Source organism: Lipotes vexillifer, unplaced genomic scaffold (assembly GCF_000442215.2).
Source record: "Lipotes vexillifer unplaced genomic scaffold, Lipotes_vexillifer_v1.1 scaffold217, whole genome shotgun sequence".
Taxonomy (NCBI): Eukaryota; Metazoa; Chordata; class Mammalia; order Artiodactyla; family Lipotidae; genus Lipotes; species Lipotes vexillifer.
In genome coordinates, this window is record NW_006788200.1 from 5,677,119 (window position 1) to 5,701,840 (window position 24,722).

Below are 24,722 nucleotides of genomic sequence, written 5' to 3' on the forward strand. Positions count from 1 at the left end.
GCTCTTCCATGACCGGTGAGCTGGGCAGAAGGCAGGCCCAGCCAGGTCGGTCCCTGGGCCAGGGCAGGAAGCAAGAGTCTCTCTTACCCTGGTGCGTGGGGCCGCAGGGCTAACACCAAAGATTCATCCGAAGGAGCAGGTCGAGGTCGAGGCGGAAGACTTGTCCCGGCAGGTTCTGAGCAACAGGCGCTCCAGGCAAGGACTGACAGCCACGGTGCACGGACCACGACGGGTGAAGAAGCAGCGGCGCGGGAGCAAGACCCAGGGAGGAGAGCGGGAGTGGGAAACGGACTTTGGAGTCAGACACACCTGCGCTCAAATACCAGCCCCATCACTAACTAGCTGTGTGAACCTGGGCAGGCACTTAACCTTGCCAAGCTCGCTGCCATCACCTAAAATATCAGGATAATAGGATGTTTCTCCCATGGGTGTCAAGAGGCTTAAATGATATAAAGCATTTAGCACAGCGTTCGGTAAACAGCACACACTAAAGGTTAACTTCTATTATTAGATCAACACCAGCATCATTACTACCGTTTAAAGCAGCTGCTAAAACAGATTCCCAACAAACGGTAGAAAAGGACGCTTATGATCTGTGAACGGGAAAGTGAGCGCCAGTAATTCCAGGGATAATGACGGGGGGTTTTCAGGGTCTTGCCTCGGTCCATCTAAAGGACCGAGATGCGGGAGGAGCAGTGCCCATCCATGGGCCTGGCCCAGGTGAGAAGTCATCCTACCCACCCTGCCAACAGCCTTGTTGCCAACTCTGTCTTCTGAAGGCAGGACAGACCAACTCAGGAGGAAGTCACCCACTTCCAGCCCAAATGGCTTTTTGGTGTCATTTTAAAGAGTTGAATAAAGATGTCAACTGCACTGAAATGACAGTGAAAAGTGCCAGATTCAGTACATCTCCAAAGGGTTTATTTGCATCTCCCTGGAACCTCATTTCTCTGCTGCCATCTGCAGCACAAGGTAACGCAGGAGTATCTCGTGAGTGGCTGGGAGACAGCCCCTGGTTGTCCATGGCAACCCAGCCTCAGGGAAAGTGCTGGGTGGTGAACATGTGGGAACCCAGATGATGCTATTAGCTGTTCTGGCTTGAATATGTCAGTATGATCAATGCATATATGGCACAAGAAAAAAACACCCTTCTTAGCTTCTGCAGCTATCTCAAGGCAGAGTCTTGTTTCTTTCAGGGAGGAGGTTTGGCTGGCAAACAGGTTCTCTGCTGAGAATTGCTAAGAACAATGTGCAAATCTCTCTCCACCCCTCCGCTTCTCAAAGTCAGCTCTGTCAGAAAGCCAACTTGGACTGAATTCATGAAAGCACAAGCCAGCTGGCCCTTGGAATTCCTGTGGCCCCTCCTCCAAGTAGCCCTATTGTCTCTCAACTTCTCTTCTTCCTCCTTTTATTTGGCCACTTGTATATTTCTACCTTACTTTCTCAGAGGGACTTCTTAAAAGTCCTCAGAGGGTAGGAATCAGGTTTCTTTCTACCCAGTACTCAGCTAAAATGCTTTTGTGAAATGTGGAGGCAAGGTCTGAAGTCAGTCACCCTGGACTTAAACCTCAGCTTAGCTATTTACTAGCTGTGCTTCCAGATACATCGCAAATTCTTTGATATTCCTCCACTCAAGACATGGAACTTAATCACCACCCCCTCCCTTGAGTGTGGGGTAGACTTGCTGACTCGCACCCAGGAAATAAAATACAGCAGATGTGATGGGACATCACTTTGAGAGAAGGTTATTTAAAGACTACAGCTTCTGTCATGGGCGTGCTCTCTCATTCTTTTGCTGTAGAATCACTCACTCTGGGGAAGCCAGCTGCCATGTCATGAGGACACCCGAGCAGCTTATGGAGAGGCCTGTGGGGTGGGGAACTGATACCTACAAGCAACCACAAGAGTAAGCTTAGAATCAGATCCTCCCCAAACAAGCCTGGGGGTGACTGCAGTCCCAACCAGCAGCTCGACTACAACCCCACGAGAGGCCCTGGGCCAGGATGACCCAGCTAAGCCTCTCCAGGATCCCTGCCCACAGAAACTAAGATAACAAACATTTGCTGTGTTAAGCCACCAAGGTTAGGGTAATCTGAAATGCAGAAACTAATACACAGCGAGTAGGTGACATAACCCGAGATCCAATTTCCCCATATGTAAAAGGGGGATAATGACAATTTTGAAAATCTTATTAGATAATAAATGTAAATCACTCAGCTCAGCGCTTGGCACGTGCTCAGCAATTAGACCTGCTACTATCATCTTTGTGGGGTTAGTATCATGTCATGGTCAAAAGCAAAGACTTTGAGTTGGCCAGACCTATAAAGAACTCTTACAACTCAATAATTAGAAAATAATTTTTTAAATGGGGAAAGATTTGAACAAAGACTTCACCAGAGAAGACAAACAAATGGCAAATAAGCACATGAAAAGATGCTCAACATCATTAATCATTAGAGAAATGCACATTAAAACCACAATGAGATACGACCACATACCTACTAGAATGGCCAAATTGTTTTTAAATAGATAATACAAGGAGTGGTGAGACAGTTGAGTAACAAGAACTCTCATACGTTGCTGATGGGAAAGCACAATGGCAGAGTCATCTTGAAAGACAGTTTAGCAATTTCTTAAAAAGTTAAACTTACAGTTACCATTCAGCCCAACAATCCTACTCCCAAGAGATTTTAAGGTATTTACCCAAGAGAAATTAAAATCCTTGTCCACACAAAAATCTGTAAGTGAATGTTCAAAGCAGCTTTATTTGTAATAGCCAAAAACTGAACACCCAAATGTCCATCGGCCAGTAAATGGATAAACAAATTACAGTACATCCATACAATGGAATATTCCTTAGCAATATAAAGGAATTAACTCTTAATACATGCAAGAAGATGGATGAATCTCAAAAACATGATGCAAAGAGAAATAAGACAAGATCAAAAGGCTACATATGGCATAATTACAATACATTTATGACATTCTAGAAAAGAGAAGACTGTACGGACAGAAATCAGATGAGTAGCTGTCAGGAGCTGGGGGTGGGAGAAGGCGCTTGACTACAAAGCAGCACAAGGGATCTTTTTGGAGTGATTAAAATATTCTATATTTTGATGAGGATGGTTGATATATGACTGCATGCATTTGTCAAAATTCATCAAATTGCATCCCTTTTTAAAAAGAGCAAATTTTACTGTGAATAAATTATTGTACCTCAATAAATAGGAATTTAAAAAAATATGGGATATTGATAATGAGGAAAGCTACGCATGTGTGGTGGCAGAAGGTATATGGGGAATCTCTGTACCTTCCCCTCAATTTTTAAAAAAATATTTATTGGGGCTTCCCTGGTGGCGCAGCGGTTGAGAGTCTGCCTGCCGACGCAGGGGACACGGGTTCGTGCCCCGGTCCGGGAAGATCCCACATGCCACGGAGCGGCTAGGCCCGTGAGCCATGGCCGCTGAGCCTGCGCGTCCAGAGCCTGTGCTCCACAACGGGAGAGGCCCAACAGTGACCACAAAAAAAAAAATTTATTTATTTACTTATTTTTTAGCTGCGCCACATCTTAGTTGCAGCCCACAGGACCTTTGTTGCTGCATGCAGGATCTTCATTGTGGCACAGGAGATCTAAGAGCATGCAGGCTCTTAGTCCCCGAGCAGGGATTGAACCCAGGCCCCCTGCACTGGGAGCGTAGAGTCTTAACCACTGGGCCACCAGGGAAGCCCCCTTCTCAATTTTGCTATGAATCTAAAACTGCTCTAAAAATATAAAGTACTAACTTAAAAAAAAAAAGAAGTAAATGTATTAGAAATGCATCTCAATGAGATGAATGAGATATTATAGCTTTAATTAAAGAATATTTTGATGCGAAAGAAAAAAAAGAAAGATGAAGGGAAGGAAGGAAGGGAGGGAGGGAGGGAGGAAGGAAGGAAAAATAGGGAGAGGGAAGGGAAAAGAAAGAAAAGAGAAAAGAAAAGGAAGAGAAAGAAAAGAATCTTTTTTTAATCTGTCACCAAAACGTGAAAACCTGTCCCTGAAGGCAGTTTGGTACAAGACTTTGGAGTGGAACAGACCTTGTTCAAACCCCAGCTCTGCACTTACTAGCTGTATTACTGGGCAAGTTACTTAACCTCTCTGATTAAACTCTGTAAAGCAGGGATATGACTAGCACTGACCTATTATTATCATGATTTAATGAGATAAGGCACAGTCCATAATCCTCAAAGTGACAGCTCCCCTCAGCACACCCCACTCCGCAAACCCACAGTGGATATCTTGTTAATTCAAGTGCCCACACAACGGTGACAGGAGTAGAGTTTGAGAAGCAGCGTGGACAATATAACCTTAAATCATTTAAGGATTAAAGCTGGGGGAACAATGAGGCAAAGAGCAGCAACGCCTTTTTTTAAATTCCTTCAACAGATTCAAAGGAAATCATGGTTCCAGTCGCCTGCAGAAGGCCATGTGCTCAGAAACCTAAACATTTTCATTTGGAAAATAAATGGTTCCTAAGGAGTAGAGGCGACAGGGGGACAACTTTGGCCTCCTGAAACAGGGGGTGGACTCTTCTCAATTATAGAATCAATATCTGGGAAGGGACACAAGGTATGTTGCAGAGGTGGGGAGCGGGGGGGTGGGGTGGGGGAGGGTTGTCTCAAGAACGCTTAGTCCAGGCTCAGATACAAACTTGGCTTTGATTTTCAAAACTGTCTTTTCATGGGTGTATGCTGTAAAAGCCAGACATGGAGCCTAGAAAAGGAGAGGCCACTGGGTAGGGTCACCACACAAAGAAAATGAGCCAGCTCTGCACCATTTCCTTAGCTCCAGAATACACTCCCCAGGAAAAGACGTCATTAACCTGATATTAGATAGGATGAGAAACTCAGTTTTCAAAGAGAAAAGTCACAGACAAGCAATAAGGCCAGCTGAAAACCCGGGATATAAAAAAACCGCCTGCACACAAAACAACAGTGCACCTTAGAATCAATATTCTCCAGACACAAAGCTGGTAGAAATTTAGATCATAATGAAGGTGATATTCAAGTCCATGGGAGAGAGAGATTATTTAATAAGATAACTTTGAGGCAATAGCCTCATGATCTGCAATACAAATAAACCTGAATTCCTACCCTCACTCTTTACACCAAAACAAATTCTAAGTGCATCAAAGATTCAAACATAAAACAGAAATCATAAAAGTACTTGAAGAAAACACAGAGTATTTTTTTTAAAATCTCTTTAAGCAAAACCTAAGCTATAAAGCAGAAGATAGATCAATTTGACTACTTATTACTTTTTGGGATTCAAAATGTTACAAACAAGTTTAGAGACAAACTACAAACTAAGAAAAAAATATGTAAAACACATACAAGGGCCTAAACTCTTTAAAACGACATGTAAAAACCATTAATAAAAAAAATACAGTCTAACAGAAAAATGGGCAAAGGACATGAACAGGGAATTTCCACACCCCCCAAATATACAAATGCCAATAATCCTTTGAAACCAAGATTAATCTTACTCACAGTTAAAGAAATGCAAACCAAAACAAGATGCCATCTTTTAAAGGATATTTGACACATATATGTTTAGATATTTTAAAAAATGGAAATTATTGCAAGGCCCATCAATAGATGACAGTTACATAAATAATAGCACATAAATATAATTAAATGCCATGCACCTATTACAATTTAAATGCTGTTTTTACCCATAGTGATAACATTGAATGCAGTCTGTAGCATCTGGTTGAGTAGGAGAAAAAGATTTCAATCTGTGTAGCAAGAGTCCATTTATCTAAAAGCGTACAGTTTGACCTATTTGTGAATAAGTGCACAGAGATACGTCTGGAAGAAAATTCATCAAAATGATAGCAGTGACTGTCCCTGGGTGGAGGGATTTCAGGTGATTTTTACTTTATTTTGAAATCCTTTTAATAATCTACAATGAGCACACATTTCTATAATCAAAGAAAGCTATTAAGTTATTTTCATTTTGAAAAATATGAAGAAGTTTTGATGCAATGTTCCAACAAAACAAAACGCATCAACATGCAATAAGGCAAAATGGTCCCAAGGCTGAGACCCATGCCCTGTGGCTGCCCCTCCTAGCTGGCACTGTGCAACAGGAGGCAGACAGACAGGTAGGTAAAAATCAGGTTTACAAAGGTGGAGCAGGTACAGGATGGTAAGGGTTCAAGAACAGGTTTGGAGCGGGAGAAAGACTCAATTCAAAACCTGATTCCAGGGGGCTTCCCTGTTAGCACAGCTGGTAAGAATCCGCCTGCCCATGTAGGGGACAGGGGTTCGAGCCCTGGTCTGGGAAGATCCCACATGCCGCGGAGCAACTAAGCCCATGCGCCACAACTACTGAGCCCGCGTGCCACAACTACTGAAGCACGTGCACCTAGAGCCCGTGCTCTGCAACCAGAGAAGCCACCGCAATGAGAAGCTCACGCACCACAACAGAGAGCAGCCCCCGCTCACCGCAACTAGAGAAAGCCCACGCGCAGCAATGAAGACCCAACGCAGCCAAAAATAAATAAATAAAATAAATAAATTTATTAAAACAAAACAAAACAAAAACCTGGTTCCACCACATTAGCTGTGTTGACTTTGGGCAAGTCAGTTAATCTCTCTGACCCTCAGTTTCCTCCTTCCTGAACTAGGATAACTGCTTCTACTTTCTATGCGCTATCTTCAGCTCACTGCTTGGCACACAGTAAGTACTCAATAAATGTCAGCTGCTTATATTATTATCTGGGACATTTGTAACCTTTGTTCACATTGCAACCACTATGTTCTCCATGATCTGGGGTCACAGAGCAGAGTGGAGAGAAGCAAACCTCGGAAAATCCAAATATCTGGTCTTGGACAACATTCTTCCCTAGCCCCGTGAAACCCTTCCTGGAAGCAGCAGGCGAGGAGTAAGGCAGCCAACCACAAAGAGGAAGAGAAGGACAAGGCAAGGACCTAGGTAATCCCTGGGTGCTGCCTACTTGTAGTGGATGAGCCAACACGACTCATTCCTCTCCTCTACCCTTCCTCCTGGGTTGGCTGGGACCTCCCCCTAGACTTCATGTTAGGATCCTGGAAAGACGACTCAAATGCCAAGGTCGAAAGCCCTTTAGAGACCATCTAGTGCAGCATCCTTCATTCTACATGTGAGGAACCTGAGGACCACGGAGGGGAGGGGACTTGCAGGGAACCAGAGAGCCAGTACCCAGCACAGACCTTCCATCATGGTGTCCCCTCCTACGCTCATCCTTCCCTCCCCCTGCCTGCCCCATCACACGCTCTCATTTCCCCCATATCTTTCCCCCACTTCCTTACCTGTAGGACTCCTTAAGGGCCCCTTTCTCCTCTGGCAGCCCTAATTGTCCTTTATGGCTCTGTGGTGAGGGGAGAAACCAGACTAGGACTGTTCTGACTCAAAGAATGGCCTGGAAAGAGGACTGCTGGGGCCATCACTACGTCAAGACCCACCCAGCTACTCCTCTGCTTCCAAAAGAAACAGAGCCCAAACCATGGTGTAAAACAGGAAGGGAAGAAGAAAGAGACCTGAGTTATTCACAATCCTTCCTGGTGACGGTGAAGGTTACCTTGAAACCCTTAGGAAAGGAAGACCCCGGAAGAGAGAGGTACCAGCAGATTCACGAGGAACCAGCAGACTCCATCTCCTAGGTGGTAAATACAACCGAGATGCAGGGCAGCCATGGGTGAGGAGAGACTTGGAGACAGGAGTACAAGGCCATTTTCCCAGATCACAGTTCCAACTCTTGGCAGTGACTGGGCTGGGGCTTACCTTGGGCAGGCTAACTGGAGTCCTGGGCTTCGTCCTTGGGTTTTTAATCAAGAGCCTCTGATCCAGAGGGAGAAGATGATATTTCATGGCCTCGATGAGGAAGTCCTTACAGGTGTTGTTATTCTTTATCAAAGCTTCTTCTTCAACTGTCTAGAGGTAATAACCCATAGGTGATCCTGGTGCAGAACTCGGCCCCATTTCCCAAGCCATCTCCCTGGGCTGAGTCATTCCTGTACTCTCACACTCATTCGTTCCCATACCGCACCATCTCAGACCCTAAGACAAAGGTCCACAGAGTAACAGCGTAGTGCCCACCTCCTGCATCTCAAGAGAACAATGGAGTAAGTGATTAAGCTCTGGCATCAAGCAGACAGGGATACAAATCCCAGCTCTACCATTTAACACCTCTGATCCTCAGTTTCCTCATCTGTAAGATGTAAGATGGGCATATTAAATTCCCCCGCAACCTCACAGGTTGTGTTCGTTTGTTTGTTTATAGGCTTAACGAGATTACGCAAAACAAAGACAAATGATTGTCCCTAAAGCTTCTTTCCACATGCCTTCTGGTTGGAACGTATTATCATGTTTAAGGCAAATGGCCAGATATTTGAGAGAAGGAGAGGGAGGGAAAGAGGAAAATGGTGGGATGCATCGGCCAACCTTTGGAGGCACTGGGTATAATGAGGTGATATTCAAGAAGAAGAATTCATATTCATTATCTTACAGTGCAAGCCTCAGGGAGAAGTGTCCAGTGAGGCACTCTCCAACAGAGCAGTGGTATCAGAGCAGAAGGAATGTCCTGCACAAAAGTCCCACCAACTGACCTCCACTTGGACCCCATCTAAGCTGGGGCTGTGGCTTCTTCATGCCTTATTCTAGAGCCAAGGACTTAAGCAGGTGCTCAGCAAGTGTGGGCCTAAATATTTCACAAGCAAAGCTAAGGGTGAACCATGCTGGTACCCTGACTCTCAAATCTCCACCCTTGGGCACAGGTCAGATTGCTACATGGCATATCTGTAAGGGGTAGTGTGGTCTCCGGAGGCTACTTCATGTCTTCTTTGCCGGAGTGTTTGGGAGCTGTTGGCAAGGTCAATTCCATTCAGCAGCTAACAGGGATTGAATGTCTCCTGGTTGGGCAGCTCAGTGCTGGACCCCGGGGAGAAAATGATGCACAAGACAAGGGTTCTGACCTAGAGGCCCTCAGGTCCAGTCAGAGAATGAGAAGGGCCTCCCCACCTCAATTATCTCAGCCCTCAAGCTGTCATGCACAGGCCCAGCTGAGCCACTCCTGGGTCCCCCACCTGTAATTAGGAATGGATGGGAAGGTGGCCACAGGGCCATCACCTGCTGGGCAGTGTTGGAGATGGCAGGAAAAGAAGGATCAGTGAGGGCGCCTCTGTTACCTCTGGACACCTCCTTCCCCACAGACTATCCCCAGGGACACTCCGTTTTCTTGGAAGATTTTTTTCCCTCCTACTGAGGGATTGAGGCAGGTAGGGACAAATCATAAACATTTGGGGTCAGTTAAAAATGAAAAAGGGTGGGAAAGGATCTCTTTAAAAGCTTTTTGGGAAGAAGGAAAATGCATGAATATCTACTTCTCCCAAAGAACTCATTCGGCTTGAATGAAAAGCTCCCTGAGAGAGTTAGTATTTCATGGGTATAGAGTTTCAATTTGAGATGATGAAAAAGTTTTAGAAATGGGTATGGTGATGGTTGTACAGCACAGTGAATGCAATTAATGCCACTAAACTGTACACTTAAAATGGTTACAATGATGAAGTTTATATTGTACATATTTTATCACAAGGACAAATTTTTAAATAAGATATGGCATGTTATACACTTGGCACAATATTTGTAAATATTTAATAAAAGCCTAATAAAGGTTAGCTATTAAAAGAAAACAGCAACAACAACAACAAAACAACTCCCGCAGAAGTCAGTGTTGGTACAGGTTTGCCCAGAGCTTTCCTTTCTCTCAGCCTCCTCCTCTACCATCAGCCATCCCCAGTGGTTAGACTAGTTTGACGTTTCAAGGTCAAATGAGTGGGTTTTTTTGGGGGGGTTGTTTTTTTTTTTAACATCTTTATTGGAGAAAATGAGTGTAAATGAAACATCTCCTCCCAGAGGTGTTCTGAAAAAAAAAAAAAGTCCCACACAACAGTTCTCATGCACATTGTCTCTGACCTACTTCCTCTCCAGATCTAAACCTGACCTTGCCTTAATAACCCAGGAACTATTTCCTAAAGTCTTCATTAAATTTCCATTGTGGGCACCTGATGGAGGTTGTGTGTAGGGGTATCTAAAGCCCCTTTAGCTTTCTCCGGAACCCAAGTCCACAAGCCGCCCTTCCTCCTTGTGAAAGTGAGACTGTGCTGGAGGCCAGGTGTCCGCCTTCACCAGTGGTCAGGCCCCACTCAGGATAGTGGGAGGTTTGGCTCTGACACGGGGAGCTCAGGTGGGTTCGGTGTCTCTGCTGAGGGGGCCTCTCCTTCACGAAGGATGTGCGGCCACCAGGTGGCAGTGGTGCCATCCAAAGTGTAAAACGCAGGGCACGTATGAAGGCTTGAGAATATACGCCCCGGCCCCTGAGAAGAGGGCTAAGGTTCAGAGATTCAGAGACCATTCCACTGACTCCTGAGGCCTGTGATCAACAGCACCACAAGCTGAGGACTTTATAAGTGCTGGTAAGGATACTCTCTCCCGCTACTACCAACAGTAGCAGTGGTCATGAAGACCATAGAGATATCACTGAACACAGGGTTGTAGGCTTTACATGGTTCATCTCATTCTATCCCCAAACGACCCTATAAGGGCAGGGGCTATTTTCACCAGATGAGAAGACAGAGGCTTAGCAAGGCTGAGGATTCGCCCAGTGTCTTACGGTCAAGCAGTGACAGAGCTCAGCTGCTGGACTGCTGACCCTACTCTAATCCTGGCTTCACATCTGCCATTCCTCCCAGAGACTTCTTGAGGACGGCTGAGGGCTGGCCTACTGCCTTGGCACTTGTTATTTGTCTATTTAAGTTTTATCCTCTGCCTGCCTGGAAAACATCTAATGCCATTGACACTACAAAGTTAAGTCATGTAAAATATACAAACAGAAGAGAAAGTATTAAAGGTGGCGCCTGCTTAGGGAAGGTGGGTGGTCTAGATCCAGACAGACTTGGATTTGAATCCTAACCCTGCCACTTACTAGCTGGTGACTCCAGATAAATCCCAACCTCCATAAGCCTCAAAGCCCACATTTGTAAAAAGGGGATCTTAACCTCTGCTCACAGGGTTGTTACAAGGATTAAATGAGAAAATATGTGGCGCCATGTTTTAGAGGAAGCAGATGCAGTATGTATTCCAGGCACTTGTGAAGAGCTGGTTTTTACAGTCCTGAATTGGGCCCCAAGTTGCCTAACACGAAGGCAAGAAGGGAACATAGAAACATGATGGAAATGACCCTTCTTGCTTCAGTCCTGTACCACAAAAGCAGCTAATAACTTCTGTCGAACATGTGTTATCCCCAGCTCCATGCTAACACCTGAACCGCATCCTTATAACTCCTTTGGTCCTCACAACAACCCTGCTGGGCTCTAGTATAATTTCCCTTCTAGAGAAAAAGAAACTGAGGCTTAAAGCTAAGAAGTAGAAGAGGAGGAACTAAACCTTAGTGTCTCATTCTCAAACCTATGCTCTTAAACCTTACACTACCATGCCTCACACTGAACCCAGTGGGTTGGTGCCCTCACTCCACAGAGAGGACCCGTGAAACTCACCACTCCATACAACCGGGGTTGCCCACTGCTACTCCTAGGAGGCCTGGGTGAGCAGGGATGCGCTTGGCTCTTCACATAGCACTCACCTGGACAAGGTAATCCCTCGGTAAGAGAGGGAGACGGACGTGTTCCATCAGCTTTGCCATGTGCTCTAAACGGGTTTCTTTCTCATAATTGATCCATGAAATCACAGCTTCAAATACCTGTAAGGAAAATCAACATAGGTAACTTTTGCAAAGAGGCAATAACTTTAAACAGCTTTCAAACAACTTCCTCAACCTGAAAAAAGAAAGAAAAGTTACAAGTCATCCACAAAGGTGTTTAGGCTAATTTAAACACCTTTAAATTTAATACTTAAAATAAAACAAAAACACAAAGTCTCTACTATCTGACGTCAGAGAGTGCTCTCTCTCACACACACACACACAGGTACGCTAAGAAAAGCCTGCTACCCCAAACACAGAATCATCAAGGTTCATCACAAAACAAAAATCAATTCCAATTGTTACCTCAGGGTAGAAATACAGAGCAGTAACTCTGAACCAAATTTTACAAAGACTGTCCAAGAGGACCAGAAGCCCTGGGGACAATATCATCATCCCCATCACACACCCCCGTCTCTTCATCTATCTCCCATGTTCATTTAATGCAGAATAAAAACGATAAAGATATCCTCTGCAAAAGCTGGCTGTAATGGTGAATGTGACACTGAATGACAGAAAATGGCAAAAATTTCTCCTTGGGTCAGACCTCTCCTTTGAGGAGAGATTTCATTTCTATACAAATCAAAATGGGGCTTGGAACCAAAAAGGGGAATCTATGGTTTGGATGTTTGCCTTACTCAAGGTTAAGTTCAAATTCAAACTCTGCACCACCATATACACAGAGACACATAAATTTCAATGTTGGTAAGACAGCGGGGAAACCACCACTGTTAATGGAAACTTAACTAATGCGGCTTAAGAAGGGAAGGAAGAATTTGGCAATATCAATCAAAAATTCAAATGTGCATATCTTTGACCTAGAAATATCACTTCTAGAGCTCTAGTCAACAAAACCATTCACAAAAGTGGTGCAAGAATATGTGTTCCAAGAGGTTTGCTGCAGCGTTTTTGTAACAGGATAAAAAAGGAAACAATCCAAAATCCACTAGTGGAGAAATTATTAAACTCGTATCGATACCATGGGATATTTTCAGCTGTTAAAAAACAATAATAACAATAACAACTAGTAATAAGACGAAACACTTTCTTGCGCCAGAAAGCAAGAAAGTGCTCAAAGATTAAGGGGGACACAACGAACAGACACAGAGCGAGCTAGATGGCGCTTTTTCATTGCTGACGTCTGGGACAATTTAAACATCAAAAAGAATAATGGGGCTTCCCTGGTGGCGCAGTGCTTGAGAGTCCGCCTGCCGTTGCAGGAGACGCGGGGTCGTGCCCCGTTTCGGGAGGGTCCCACATGCCGCGGAGCGGCGGGGCCCGTGAGCCATGGCCGCTGAGCCTGCGCGTCCGGAGCCTGTGCTCCGCAAATGGGAGAGGCCACAACAGTGAGAGGCCCGCATAACGCAAAAAAAAAAAAAAAAAAAAAAGAATAATGAAGAAATCAGTTCTGCACTGACTGGGAAGGGGCCAAAGGAAATTTCTTCTGGTAATGGATATGTTCTTTATCTTGATAGGGCAGGAGCTATGTAAGCACATGCATTTGTCAAAATGAATCTAATTTTACACTTAATATCTATACATTTCACTGTGTGTACATCGTACCTCAATTTAAAATACTTTTAGTTAAAAGAAAAGGATAGTAATGAATCATAACCCAAAGAATAAAAAAAGAGTCCATGAGTCCGTAAGGACACTTTAAAAAGTGTGGGAAGGGCTGCTCTTCCCAGAAAAATGTCTTCTAATAAGGTAAAAGGGATGACAGAATAAGAAAAACATTGTTTTGCAACCACCAATGTAATAACTGATTCAGCAAAGATCGTCCATAGATGCTGAAATCATTGGGTGAAAAGTTGTTGTGAAAAAAGATATTCACAGTTCTCAAAGTGTCACCTGACAGATTACTTATTCATTACATGGGGAGAGTGGGGGTGCTTCAAACGGGTATATCTGACAAATACCACCTTTAACAGGTGGTCAAAGTCAGCACCACTAATAAATAGGACAAATTTATATTATTGTGTGAGCCAAAAAGTGCCTTCGGTTTTTAAGTAAAAATAAAAGACACATTTTTCACTTTCACCAACAACTTTATTGAACAACATATTCACCGTTTTGTTCCACTACCTTCTGACATTTTTCAGGCAACTTCATAATTGCATCTTCCCAAAACTTTGTATCCTTTTGAGCAAAGAACTGTTCCAGGTGCCTTTTACAGTCTTCCAGGAAATTGAATTTTTTTCCATTAAGAGAATTTTGTAAAGACCTAAATAAATGGAAATCCAAAGGCGCACTGTCTGGTGAATACGGCTGATGAATCAGAACTTGCCAGCCAAGCTGTAACAGTTTTTGCCTTGTCATCAAAGAAACGTGGTCTTGCGTTATCCTGATGGAAGATCACGCATTTTCTGTTGACTTATTCTGGAGGCTTTTCGTTGAATGCTGCTTTCAGTTGGTCTAATTGGGAGCAGTACTTGTGAGAATTAATTGTTTGGTTTTCCGGAAGGAGCTCATAATAGAGGACTCCCTTCCAACCCCACCATATACACAACATCACCTTCTTTGGATGAAGACCGGCCTTTGGTGTGGTTGGTGGTGGTTCATTTCGCTTGCCCCATGATCGTTTCCATTCCACATTATTGTACAGTATCCACTTTTCATTGCCCATCACAATTTGCTTTAAAAACAGAACATTTTCATTACATTGAAGTGGAGAATCACATGCAGAAATGTGGTCAAGAAGGTTTTTTTCGCTTAATTTATGTGGAACCCAAACATCAAAGCGATGAACACAACCAAGCTCATGCAAATGATTTTCAACACTTGATTTGGGTATTTGAATAAGTCAGCTCTCTCCCACATAATACCACGTTGATTGTTCTCAATTAATGTCTCAATTTGATCGCTATCAACTTCAACTGGTCTACCCAACCGTGGAGCATTGTCCAGGGAGAAATCTCCAGCACAAAACTTCACAAACAACTTTTGACATGCTCGATCAGACAGAGCACCTTCTCCATACACTGCACAAACCTTTTTTTGCATTTCAGTTGGTTTTTACCTTTCTTGAAATAAGAAAGCATAATATGCCGAAAATGTTGCTTTTCTCTTTCCATCTTCAATATTAAAATGGCTACACAAAAATTCACCAATTTTGATGTCTTCTTTTTTTTAATGCATGCAAATATGACAGCTGTCACAATACAATCAAACAAAATTGTTTCAAATGAAGTTAAAGACAACTAAGTGGGACTTCCCTGGTGGTCCAGTGGTAAAGAATCCGCCTTCCAATGCAGGGAATGCGGGTTCGATCCCTGGTCAGGGAACTAAGATTCCACATGCCGCAGGGCAACTAAGCCTGCGTGTCACAACTACTGAGCCTGCGCGCCTCAACTGGAGAGCCTGCGTGCCACAAACTACAGAACCCACATGCTCTGGAGCCCAAACGCTACAACTACAGAGCCCACGCACCTTGAAGCCCTCGTGCCACAACTAAAGAGAGAGAAAAAAAACCCACATGCCACAACTAGAGAGAAGCCCACGTGCCGCAGCAAAGAGCCCACATGCTGCAATGAAAGATCCCGCATGCCTCAACAAACATGCCATGTGCCACAACCAAGACCCGATGCAGCCAAAAATAAATTTTAAAGATAAATAAATAATAAATCTTAAGAAAAACAAAAAACTAAGTGCTACTACAGCCATCTTATGGAAAAAACCGAACGAACCTTTTGACCAACCCAATACATTCCTGAATGTGATTTAATGAGAGGGAAACAGCATCCCCTAGGTAGTATTCTTTCTAAAATGTTTAACCTGAATCTTATAGTGAGGAAACAATCAGACAACTCCATGTGTGGGACACTCTACAACACAGGTGTCCTGGATTCTTCGAAACTGTTAGCATTATGAAAAACACTTAAAAAAAAAAAAAAGGCAGGGAGATAGTTCTAGATTAAGGGGATTTAGAGACATGAGAACTAAACGGGAGGCATGATCCTTGTTTGAATCATGGATTAAAAAGAAACAACCATGGGGGGCTTCCCTGGTGGCGCAGTGGTTGAGAGTCCGCCTGCCGATGCAGGGGATGCGGGTTCGTGCCCCGGTCTGGGAGGATCCCACGGGCCGCGGAGCGGCTGGGCCCGTGAGCCATGGCCGCTGGGCCTGCGCGTCCGGAGCCTGTGCTCCGCAACGGGAGAGGTCACAACAGTGAGAGGCCCGCATACCGCAAAAAAAAAAAAAAAAAGAAACAACCATGAAAGACTTTTTCTGAGACTGTTAGGAAATTTGAATGCTGACTAGATATTTCTTTGGTATGATAATGGTTTATGGCTAGAAAAGGGAATTTCCTTGTTCTTAGGAGGTGCAAGCTAAAGTACTTAGGGGTAAAGTGTCATGATGTCTGCAATTTACTGTCAAATGGTTCAGCAAAATAAAAGATTAAATAGAGAGAGAGAAAGAGAAGGCAAGTGAAGCACAACGTTAACAAATGGTGACTCTAGGTAAAGAGTATATGAATATTCATTCTTTCCAACTTTAGTATACGTTTGGGATTTTTCAAAATAAAAAGTGGAAGGGAGAAGAAAAGAACACAACCAAAGTGGTGTAAATGATTTTCAGTGCTTGATTTGGATATTTTGAGTATGTCAGCTATCTCCAGTGTGGTACAACGTTGATTGTTCTCAATTAATTTCTAGATTTGATCTCAATCCTACAACAAAATTTACAATTTCAAAATTCAAAGTTGAAAGCTATATCTCCCAGGGTGGGTAAAAGACCTCTAATTTTTCTTACCCTAACTATATTTTTGTGTGTATTGATATGTTAATAATGCTTTGGCCCTATTTCCTAAACATATACTTAAGTCAGGCTAAGCATACTCAGATTGAACAAGATATCAGGAAGGAATCCATCAGAAAGGGAAGGGAAGGGAAGAGAGATGAGTGGAATGGAAAAGAAGGGAAGGAGCAGTATGTAAGTATAGTTTGCTACCATTTCTATATAAAATAACCTAGATGTGTATAAACATAGACACACACACACACCATGGAAATTCTCCTTGTCTAGTTCATTTTTTTAAAGTATTAACTGTCACAGAGCTATGTGTCTCACCCTTATCACATTATTTTGTAAACAGTTGTGTGTTTCTTCAAGTAGCCCTTAAGATCCCTGAGAACAGGGACCTTGTCTTACTTGCTGGCACATAACACACACTCAGATATGTTTTAATGAATGAATGGACAAATGAGTTCAGAATAAGCACGTAAGCAGACTGGAACAGACAGCAGGATTGGGGAAGCAGAGGCTGGTATCTAGGTGGGGAGGGCAGAGCCAGGCCACAGACCAAAGGATGCTGGAGACTCCTTGCTTTTTGCTGCGTCAGGAGGTGAGCAGCCATGGTTCTGTTCTGCCCTGCACTGTGGTTACCCACACTTCCTTCCACTTCCCTTTACTGGACTGTAACTCTTGCAGGGTGAGAAGTATACCAGCTTTGTCTCTGCACTTCCTGCCACTGAGCACAATGCCAGGCACAGAGCGGGTGACTGGTTGAGAAAGCTTTCACGAAGAATGAACTGCAAGGCCTTGAGTAGGTGGGATTTACTGATCACGCCCTTCCCTGTCAACCAGCTTAGTCTTTGTTATAAAAGCTGCAAAGCAGGCTGACTCTAATGACGTTGATATTTAACCTTATCTTTATTTTTGGCTTGACTTGTCTAACTGGTTCCACTCAGTTGCACTGTTTACCTACTCAGCTGTGAAAGCCACAGCACTCGGCAGCAACGGTGACCTTCTCAGCAGCTGGAGAAGGCCGCATATTTTTTTTTCATTTAGACGTCATGCTTGGAAAATAAGCAAATAAACTTCCAACTAGCCTATGTGCCTAAAATCGCTCCCAACGGCCCCTGCCAAGGCAAAGGGGCAACAGGTAGCAGCAGCAGCAGTTCATGTCCATGCTGTGTCAGGCCCTGAGCCACACTCCCCAGAGACACTGTAACCATGGACTCTCCTGACGGCCACTGAGTAGACACTCCTGCCCCTTACTGACTGACTCATCCAAGTCCAGAGCCAGAAAGCAGCAGGGCTGGGCCCACACAAGCCCATCTCCAGGGCTCAGGCTCTTACCCGTTATTCTCAGCAGCTACCCCGCTGGCAAACCTCAGCCAACAGGCCACATGCACCTGTTTTTGTAAATAAAATTTCCCTGGAACACAGCCACACTCACTCATGACAAATCGTCTATGGCTGCTTTCACACTTCAACAGCAGAGCTGAATTGAGACTCTGTGGGCCACAAAGCCTAAAATATTTACTGTCTGGCCCTTTAAAGGAAAACTGTGTCAACCCCTGGTCTGTAAAATCTAAGCAGAAACCCTGTGGCCTCAATCATGAGACAGGGTGATGTCTACTCAGATGAAAATACTTTTCATGGGCCCCACGATGAAATAATTGGCTGCCCACACAGCACGCTTAGGGTTTCACTTTTAGACAAAGAAATAGCATCATTTCCTCACTGCTTCATGCTCCAGAACCAATTTCTTGAGTGCTACGAGGTTGCTGTGTGGAAAGGAGATGGAGGAAATTGGATTTCATCGTCCTCGGCTCACACCTCCAACATAAGCACAAGCCTTGGCCAGAAAATACCAGATGAACCCGATCCTTCTACCCCACCCCCTAAGTCACTGAGACAGCCAAGCCAGATGTTCCTGCACACTGAGTAAAGGGGGGAGCCCTTTACTGGCAAGGGGAAAGGTCCAACAGCTCACGGGATCCCAACCAGGAATTCAACCCGGGCCGTTGCAGTGAAAGCCCAGAGTCCTAACCACTAGGCCACCAGGGAACTCCCAACAAGCTCTTGAATAGTAATGAGTAAGGGTCTCCCCATCGGGGTGGGGGTTCATTAATAAAGACCAGGGGCCTGGGTGGCAGATACAGTCAGCTTCAAATCACAGAGCTGTCTATTGTCAATAAGCCTTAGTCTCGTCCTCTCCAAATGGCCTTGAGAGCTGTTGTAAGCATTAGAAATGATATGCAAAACAGTATGCTGGGTAAAAGAAGTCAGGCACAAAAGCATGCACACACCAGGATTCCATTTATACAAAGTTCAAAAACTGACAAAACTGATCTACTGAGAAGTCAGAATAGTAGTTTGGCTTCTCGGGATGGGGGGCAGTGACTGGGAGGAAGGCCTGGAGCTCTGTTTCTTGATCTTGATGCTGGCTTTGTGGGTGTTGCACTTTGTAAAAAGTTGAACCCTGCTCTTTGTATTTGCTCATGTCTCTGAGCTTACTCCAAGTTCACTTACTCTGAGCTTTTTTTCAATGATGTGTGAAATAGTCACAGTCAGCAGACAAGATAGACTTTTGGTCCTAGCGTGGTGGTACTCCCGTCATAGGCACTTACTGAACTGCACTCTCCAAAGGAGAGCAGTAAGAAGGGTAACACTGACTCAGGGGCCCAGGCCACATCATTGTCTGCAGGCTGAGGATTTGGCAACTCGAATGCTGACCTCAGAGTGTGGCAGGGCTGCCAACAGCTCGGCCTAAGCACAGGATGTACTTCTTTGGGCGCTGGATGATGCCTCAGCAGCAGCACTAAAGCCCAGCCTACTGGCTGAGGAGTTCCTGCCCACACCCCAGACCGACCACCGGTGCTGGCGGGAGAGGCTAGGAATTCAGACAGGAGAGTCTGCAACACTAATGATCCCAGGAGACAAGGTCCAATCCCTTCCAGGAGATAAAATATCAGAATTTGTCCCCTGATGAGAGTTTTAGGAGATAAAAGTACATAAAAATGTGATCATGCAGAGAGAAACTAACCTGTTCTTCTCATTATAACACATACTTGGCACTAATTTAATTTTTTGAAGAAACTCAACCAATTTCTTCCTGACCTGTATCTAACATGTGGCCATTTCCCCGTTAGTTCTTACTCTGAGAAGCCTCAATAGTGTTTCATAAGAAGGCATGGAATTCTTGAGAAGTAGGAAGATATTTACCAGCTAGAAAAGCAAAGATTCCGAAAAGTCCAATAACCAGCAACTCAGTGGCAAGACTGCAGTAGAACACAGGAGTCATATCTCTTCTCCTTGCAGTGTGTTTGTCCTGGAAGGTTGCTTATCCTGCCCCTGGGTCAATGAGGCTGCCCATGGTGACAGCTGAACTTTGTGTCTCAAAGGGTATGCAAAAAACAGGCTTTCTGCTCACAGCGTTAGTTCTAACCCTGCGACACCTCCCATAGGAAAGAATCAGGTGCCTGGGAGGGGCTTGCTTCTCTGTGTTTTCCCTCTCACTGGGCAGGGGTAAGCAGGGGAGAGGGGAGGAAAGTCCTAACCAAAGAACTAGTGATTTTGTGATTCCTACCACATTCACTTGTCCTCTCTCAAATAACAGGAATTTTTAAACAAAAAACACACGGAGGAAAAACAGGAGAGAAAATGGCAAAGATCCATGCCTCCCTCCGACCTCTAGTTCCCACATTTCTCCTTATTCTCTGGAAAAATATTAAAATTATCCCCATAATATCAGCTGGCTCAGGGCAGAGTCCAGCCCCAGTCTGCCTCTTCACTCCCTCGGGGAACGTCTGCTGAGCACCTCCTAGTGCCTCCCAGGGCTCTGTGTCAGGACTGTGCGTGACACAGAGATGGCTAAGGTACCCTCACAGCCCTCAAGGAGCTTGAGTGTAGTGAAGGGGATGAGTCGTGGGCAACAGCAAGTGCTCTTGGAGGAAGAACAGCACCTGAGCCCTCAGAGAGGCCCAGATGGTGCTGGGGGTGCTGGCGACCCAGAGACAGCTACCACCCTCAGCTCCTGCCTGGCACAGGGCCGCAGGTCACGCCAACCACCCAGACCAATATGGGGCCCGGGAAGAGCTTCCCCTTGAGAAAGGCCCCAGTCAATGGATACATGTATCACCTCATTTCATCCTCAGAAGAGCTCTATAAGATAGATACTACACTATCATTACCCGCCTTCACAGATGAGAAAACTGAGACTTAGGTTCTTTTATTCATTCCTTCAACAAATATTTTTTGGTATCTACCATGGACCTGACACCACTCTAGAAGCAACCATAAGATAGTCAAAATTCCTGGCTATACGTGGTGTATACATTCTGGTAGGAGATAAATAACTGGCCCAAGATCACTCAGCTTGTTAAAGTAGTGGAGCCAGGATTGAATTCAGTTATTCTGGCTGCAGAACCTATACTTTCAAACTTCCAACAAGCAAGCTTCCTGGGCCCAGCCACAGACACTTAAAATCATCATTAATAGTAAGATACCACATTTCCTCTATTTTAAGATGCATAGTTTTAAGATGCATCTGAAACCTGGCTGCATTTTATAATATATATTGAAAGAAACCTGTTGGCTGCTGGTAGAGAAGTAAGTCATAATATAACTGATACTGTGGTTCAAGTGTAAATTTCGCTGAACACAGGTCATTTGCCGACGCAATTGAATTTTCTGCAAATGTTAACATTAAATCAGCTGGATTTTAACTTAAATGAAGATCCCTGATACTACTTCAAATACACTCAAAAATTTTCACTATATCGCAAGAAAAAGCTATTATGCATGCAAGCGATTATGCCTATCATACGCAATGTAATTAAAGGGAGTAGAAATCACCAAACCTCTTGGAACAGATCACAGAATTTTCAAAGCCTTAAGGGCTAGCGTTCAAATGACAAACATCTATTTGTCAAAAGCTTCCAGCTATTTAACTTCCAGCAATATGTGAGCAATTAAGGGGAAAAAAAAATATATGGGTTTTGCCAAAGAGAAAATGCAGGCCAAACCCCACTATTCATTAATAAGACTCAAAACTACATAGCTAACCTTAAACATACCAAAGGGTTCAAGATCATTAGTAATATACTTTCTGAAAAGTATCACATAACTCTGAAGTTACACGTAACTTCTGAGAACCAAATATGATTCACAACATCAATAATGTGGAAAATACCTACACTCCAAACTGATTCCACAGAAAGAGGAACCCATATGTAAGCATATGAATAAATGAAAGTCACTATAGACAAGTTTTAAGAGTGTACATCTATTGTCATGTTTCTTTGTTTCTGGAAAGATGCAATTAACACCATGCTTTGTTTCACCATCACCAATGGCAAATCAATACCATTACCATTATCACTGGTACCTCCAAATAGAGAACTGTGATAATTACAATAATAGCTGCCATTTACTGAGCACCTATCAAACACCGTATCTGATTTTTTTTTCACCCATTATCTCTAATCCTCGTGACAACTCTATAAGGGAGGCACTCTTAGTATTTCAGTTTTACATGTAAGTAAATTATGGTTCGAAGAAACCAGTGACTTCTCAAAGTCATACAGTCAGTAAGCATCAAGCTGAGCGTGGAACCAGTTCTGCCCAAGTCCAAAACCCAAGTGGTTTCCAGGGCACTATAAGGCCCCTCCCTACTAACAACCCACCTCTCCCCCTGTCCTGGCATAGCACGCATAGATAGGCCCTCACCTAAAACTTACTACGATCTCAGAGAAGGACGGGCCAGGATGAATTTAAGATAGAAGGGTCTCCCTCTCAATCCAACACCCTAAGTTGATTCAAGTCCTGCTACTTATGTGCCTGCTTCCATTTTCTCAGACTACACTTGAGGACATGATCAAGCAGACCCTAAACTGGCCCACAGCCCAACATTCGCAGAGCCAAATGACTGGTTCATTCCGTCAAATTGTGCCAATTTGGTAGCACAGTCCAGAGAAGAAAGTACACAAGCTTAGCAAGAAGTGAGGCTGGGGCAGGAAGGGGCCTGTGGCCTGGCCAGAAGCATTCTTTCCCCTGGAGGTGCTGTTTCACATCAGCTAATGGAAGCAGAGATCTCCCTAAGCCTACGGGAGAGTCCAGCTTGTGCCAGTCACCTTCTGGGGATCCCCCTGAAGTCTCAGGATAGCCCATAGTTCCAACTGACAACTGCTTTTCTTCTTGATCAGACTTTTGCAGGACAACAGGCAGGGGCTTGTGAATTTCACACCCATTCTCTGGACATGTACCTTTGGATGCAGTCTCATCTCCAACATAAAATCCTTCTCAAGGGCTTTTCTTTGAATATTCCCTCAGGAAAGGGCCTCAAGCTTGGATGCTGAGATTGGACTAGGACAATTCAAGAAACATTTACTGAGTATCTCTGAGGCTGCAGAGGTGAGTAATAAGGTGTGGTTCCTACCATCAGGGAACTCACAAGTGAGTGGAGGAGGTAAGACCAGCTCAGAACTAACTACAATATAAAGCAGAACAAGGTTAAGTGTTATCCCAGAGGAAAAAGGGATTAATTCCAGATGCACAGTCAATTATCAATTCAGCTAACACTGACTAGGCACCCACTAGGCAGCAGGTAGTACACTAGGCATTTTATATACCTTATCCCATTCAATCCCCACAACCACCCTGTGGAACATGTTCTATTACTACCCACACTTTACAAAATGAGGAAGTAGATGGAGAAGCAAAATATCTTGCCCAAGGTCACATAACTGATTTGTAAATACTAGAGATGAGATTTGGACCCCAGTGGCCAACATGGAAGCGTATGTTATTTCCAGTATAGTAGACTGAACCTCCTGGAGTAAAGAAATTCTTCCTGGTAGAAGAAAAATCTGAACTGTATGGGAATTCAACCAGGTGAAGAGGGAAGTAGAGAATATTCCTAGCATAGGGTCAGAGATATAAGGAAGGCTGGGAGGTAGGATAGATCAGCAGTCACAGGTCAGCTACAGCAGGGGCAGAAGTCAAGCTTCTAGCTCAGAGGAAGAGGTGTGTGGTCAGTGAGTCAGGGGACTGGGGTCAGGAGACCTGGGTCCTAGTCCTGGCTTGGCCACCGAAAAACCGTGTGTGACCTTCAGCAGTTTCTATCCCCTCCCTGGGGCTCGGTTTCCTCATCAGTAAAAATTCCAATTCCCTATCAGAGTAGATGTTCCCCAAAGGTCTGCTCTGGCTTAAATGCTCAGTGATACTCACGAGAGGCTGTGTGGGACTGTGGTTAAGACCAGGTGACGTGCAAACCAGCTGAGTGACCTTGAACAAGCTAATTAAATCCTCTGAGTCTGTTTCCTCATCTGTAATGTGAGGACAACAGCGATGCCTGCTTCACAGGGCTGAGGTGAAGGCTGAGGGAACCGAAGAACATCAAGCACTTAGCACAGGGCTTGGCAAACTATAAACGTATAAGAAAGGGAGCCAAAAAAAAAAAAGGGGAGGCAGCTTTGTTGCCATCATCATCATCACCATTACTCCTTCTTTAAAGGGTCCATAAAGTGAATGTAGTGGTCGTGGGCCAGAAAGCCTTTTTTTAAAAAAAAAAAAAAAAAAAGACAAAAAAATAAGATCTTTTTTTTTATTTGAAAAAGAGAAAAGGTCTCATTGAACCACAAGTCCTTCCCATGACCACCTCACGAGAGAGGCTCCTGTTTCAAAGAAGGGCCATGTCATACCTTCTCTTCTGAAGAAACAGTCAGCTTGTCACTGGATATCAAGCTGCACACCTGGTCCAGACTTAGGCTAAGAAATTCTTCCCCCAGCATCACCTCTGGAAAGTGCTGCTCTGTTCCAAAAAAAGCAGAAGTTCAGAAAACAAAGTTATAACACACTCCTGCCCTTCCATGAACCAAGGCCATGACAATCTGTGGGATTCAGAGCAGAGTCCTGGGAGCTCTGGGGGAGGCAGGAGGCAGAGAGAAAGGCAGACATCCTGGTTGGAGGGAAACCAGCCTCTTAATTCAGCAGCAAAGGCATCCCCCTGTGTGACCCTCTGTCCTAAACATCATCACAGAGGAAAATGGGGCAGAGAGATGCGAGGTTATATTTTTTCCATGCTCCATGAGATTAATAATGGTGTTGCAGAGAAGCCTCACAGGGGCCTGCCTACTTAATTGAGCTCATTTCCCCTCAAGGCACAGGCTGGCAGAGTTGCAGACGGTGCCCCCTGCAGCTCAGCCAAACAAA

General features: G+C 44.4%; 1 protein-coding gene across 1 annotated transcript in view; it reads right to left on the reverse strand.

The window, feature by feature from the left end:
• Nucleotides 1–24,722, reverse strand: part of KLHL3 (kelch like family member 3) — a 110,541-nt gene that overhangs the window by 21,238 nt on the left and 64,581 nt on the right. Inside the window, exons 6-8 of the mRNA XM_007461397.1 lie at nucleotides 24,212–24,321; nucleotides 11,664–11,780; nucleotides 7,808–7,957 (exon numbers count right to left, since the gene is read on the reverse strand). Coding sequence (XP_007461459.1) covers nucleotides 7,808–7,957; nucleotides 11,664–11,780; nucleotides 24,212–24,321 — 377 coding nt within the window. The remainder of the gene's footprint in view (nucleotides 1–7,807; nucleotides 7,958–11,663; nucleotides 11,781–24,211; nucleotides 24,322–24,722) is intronic.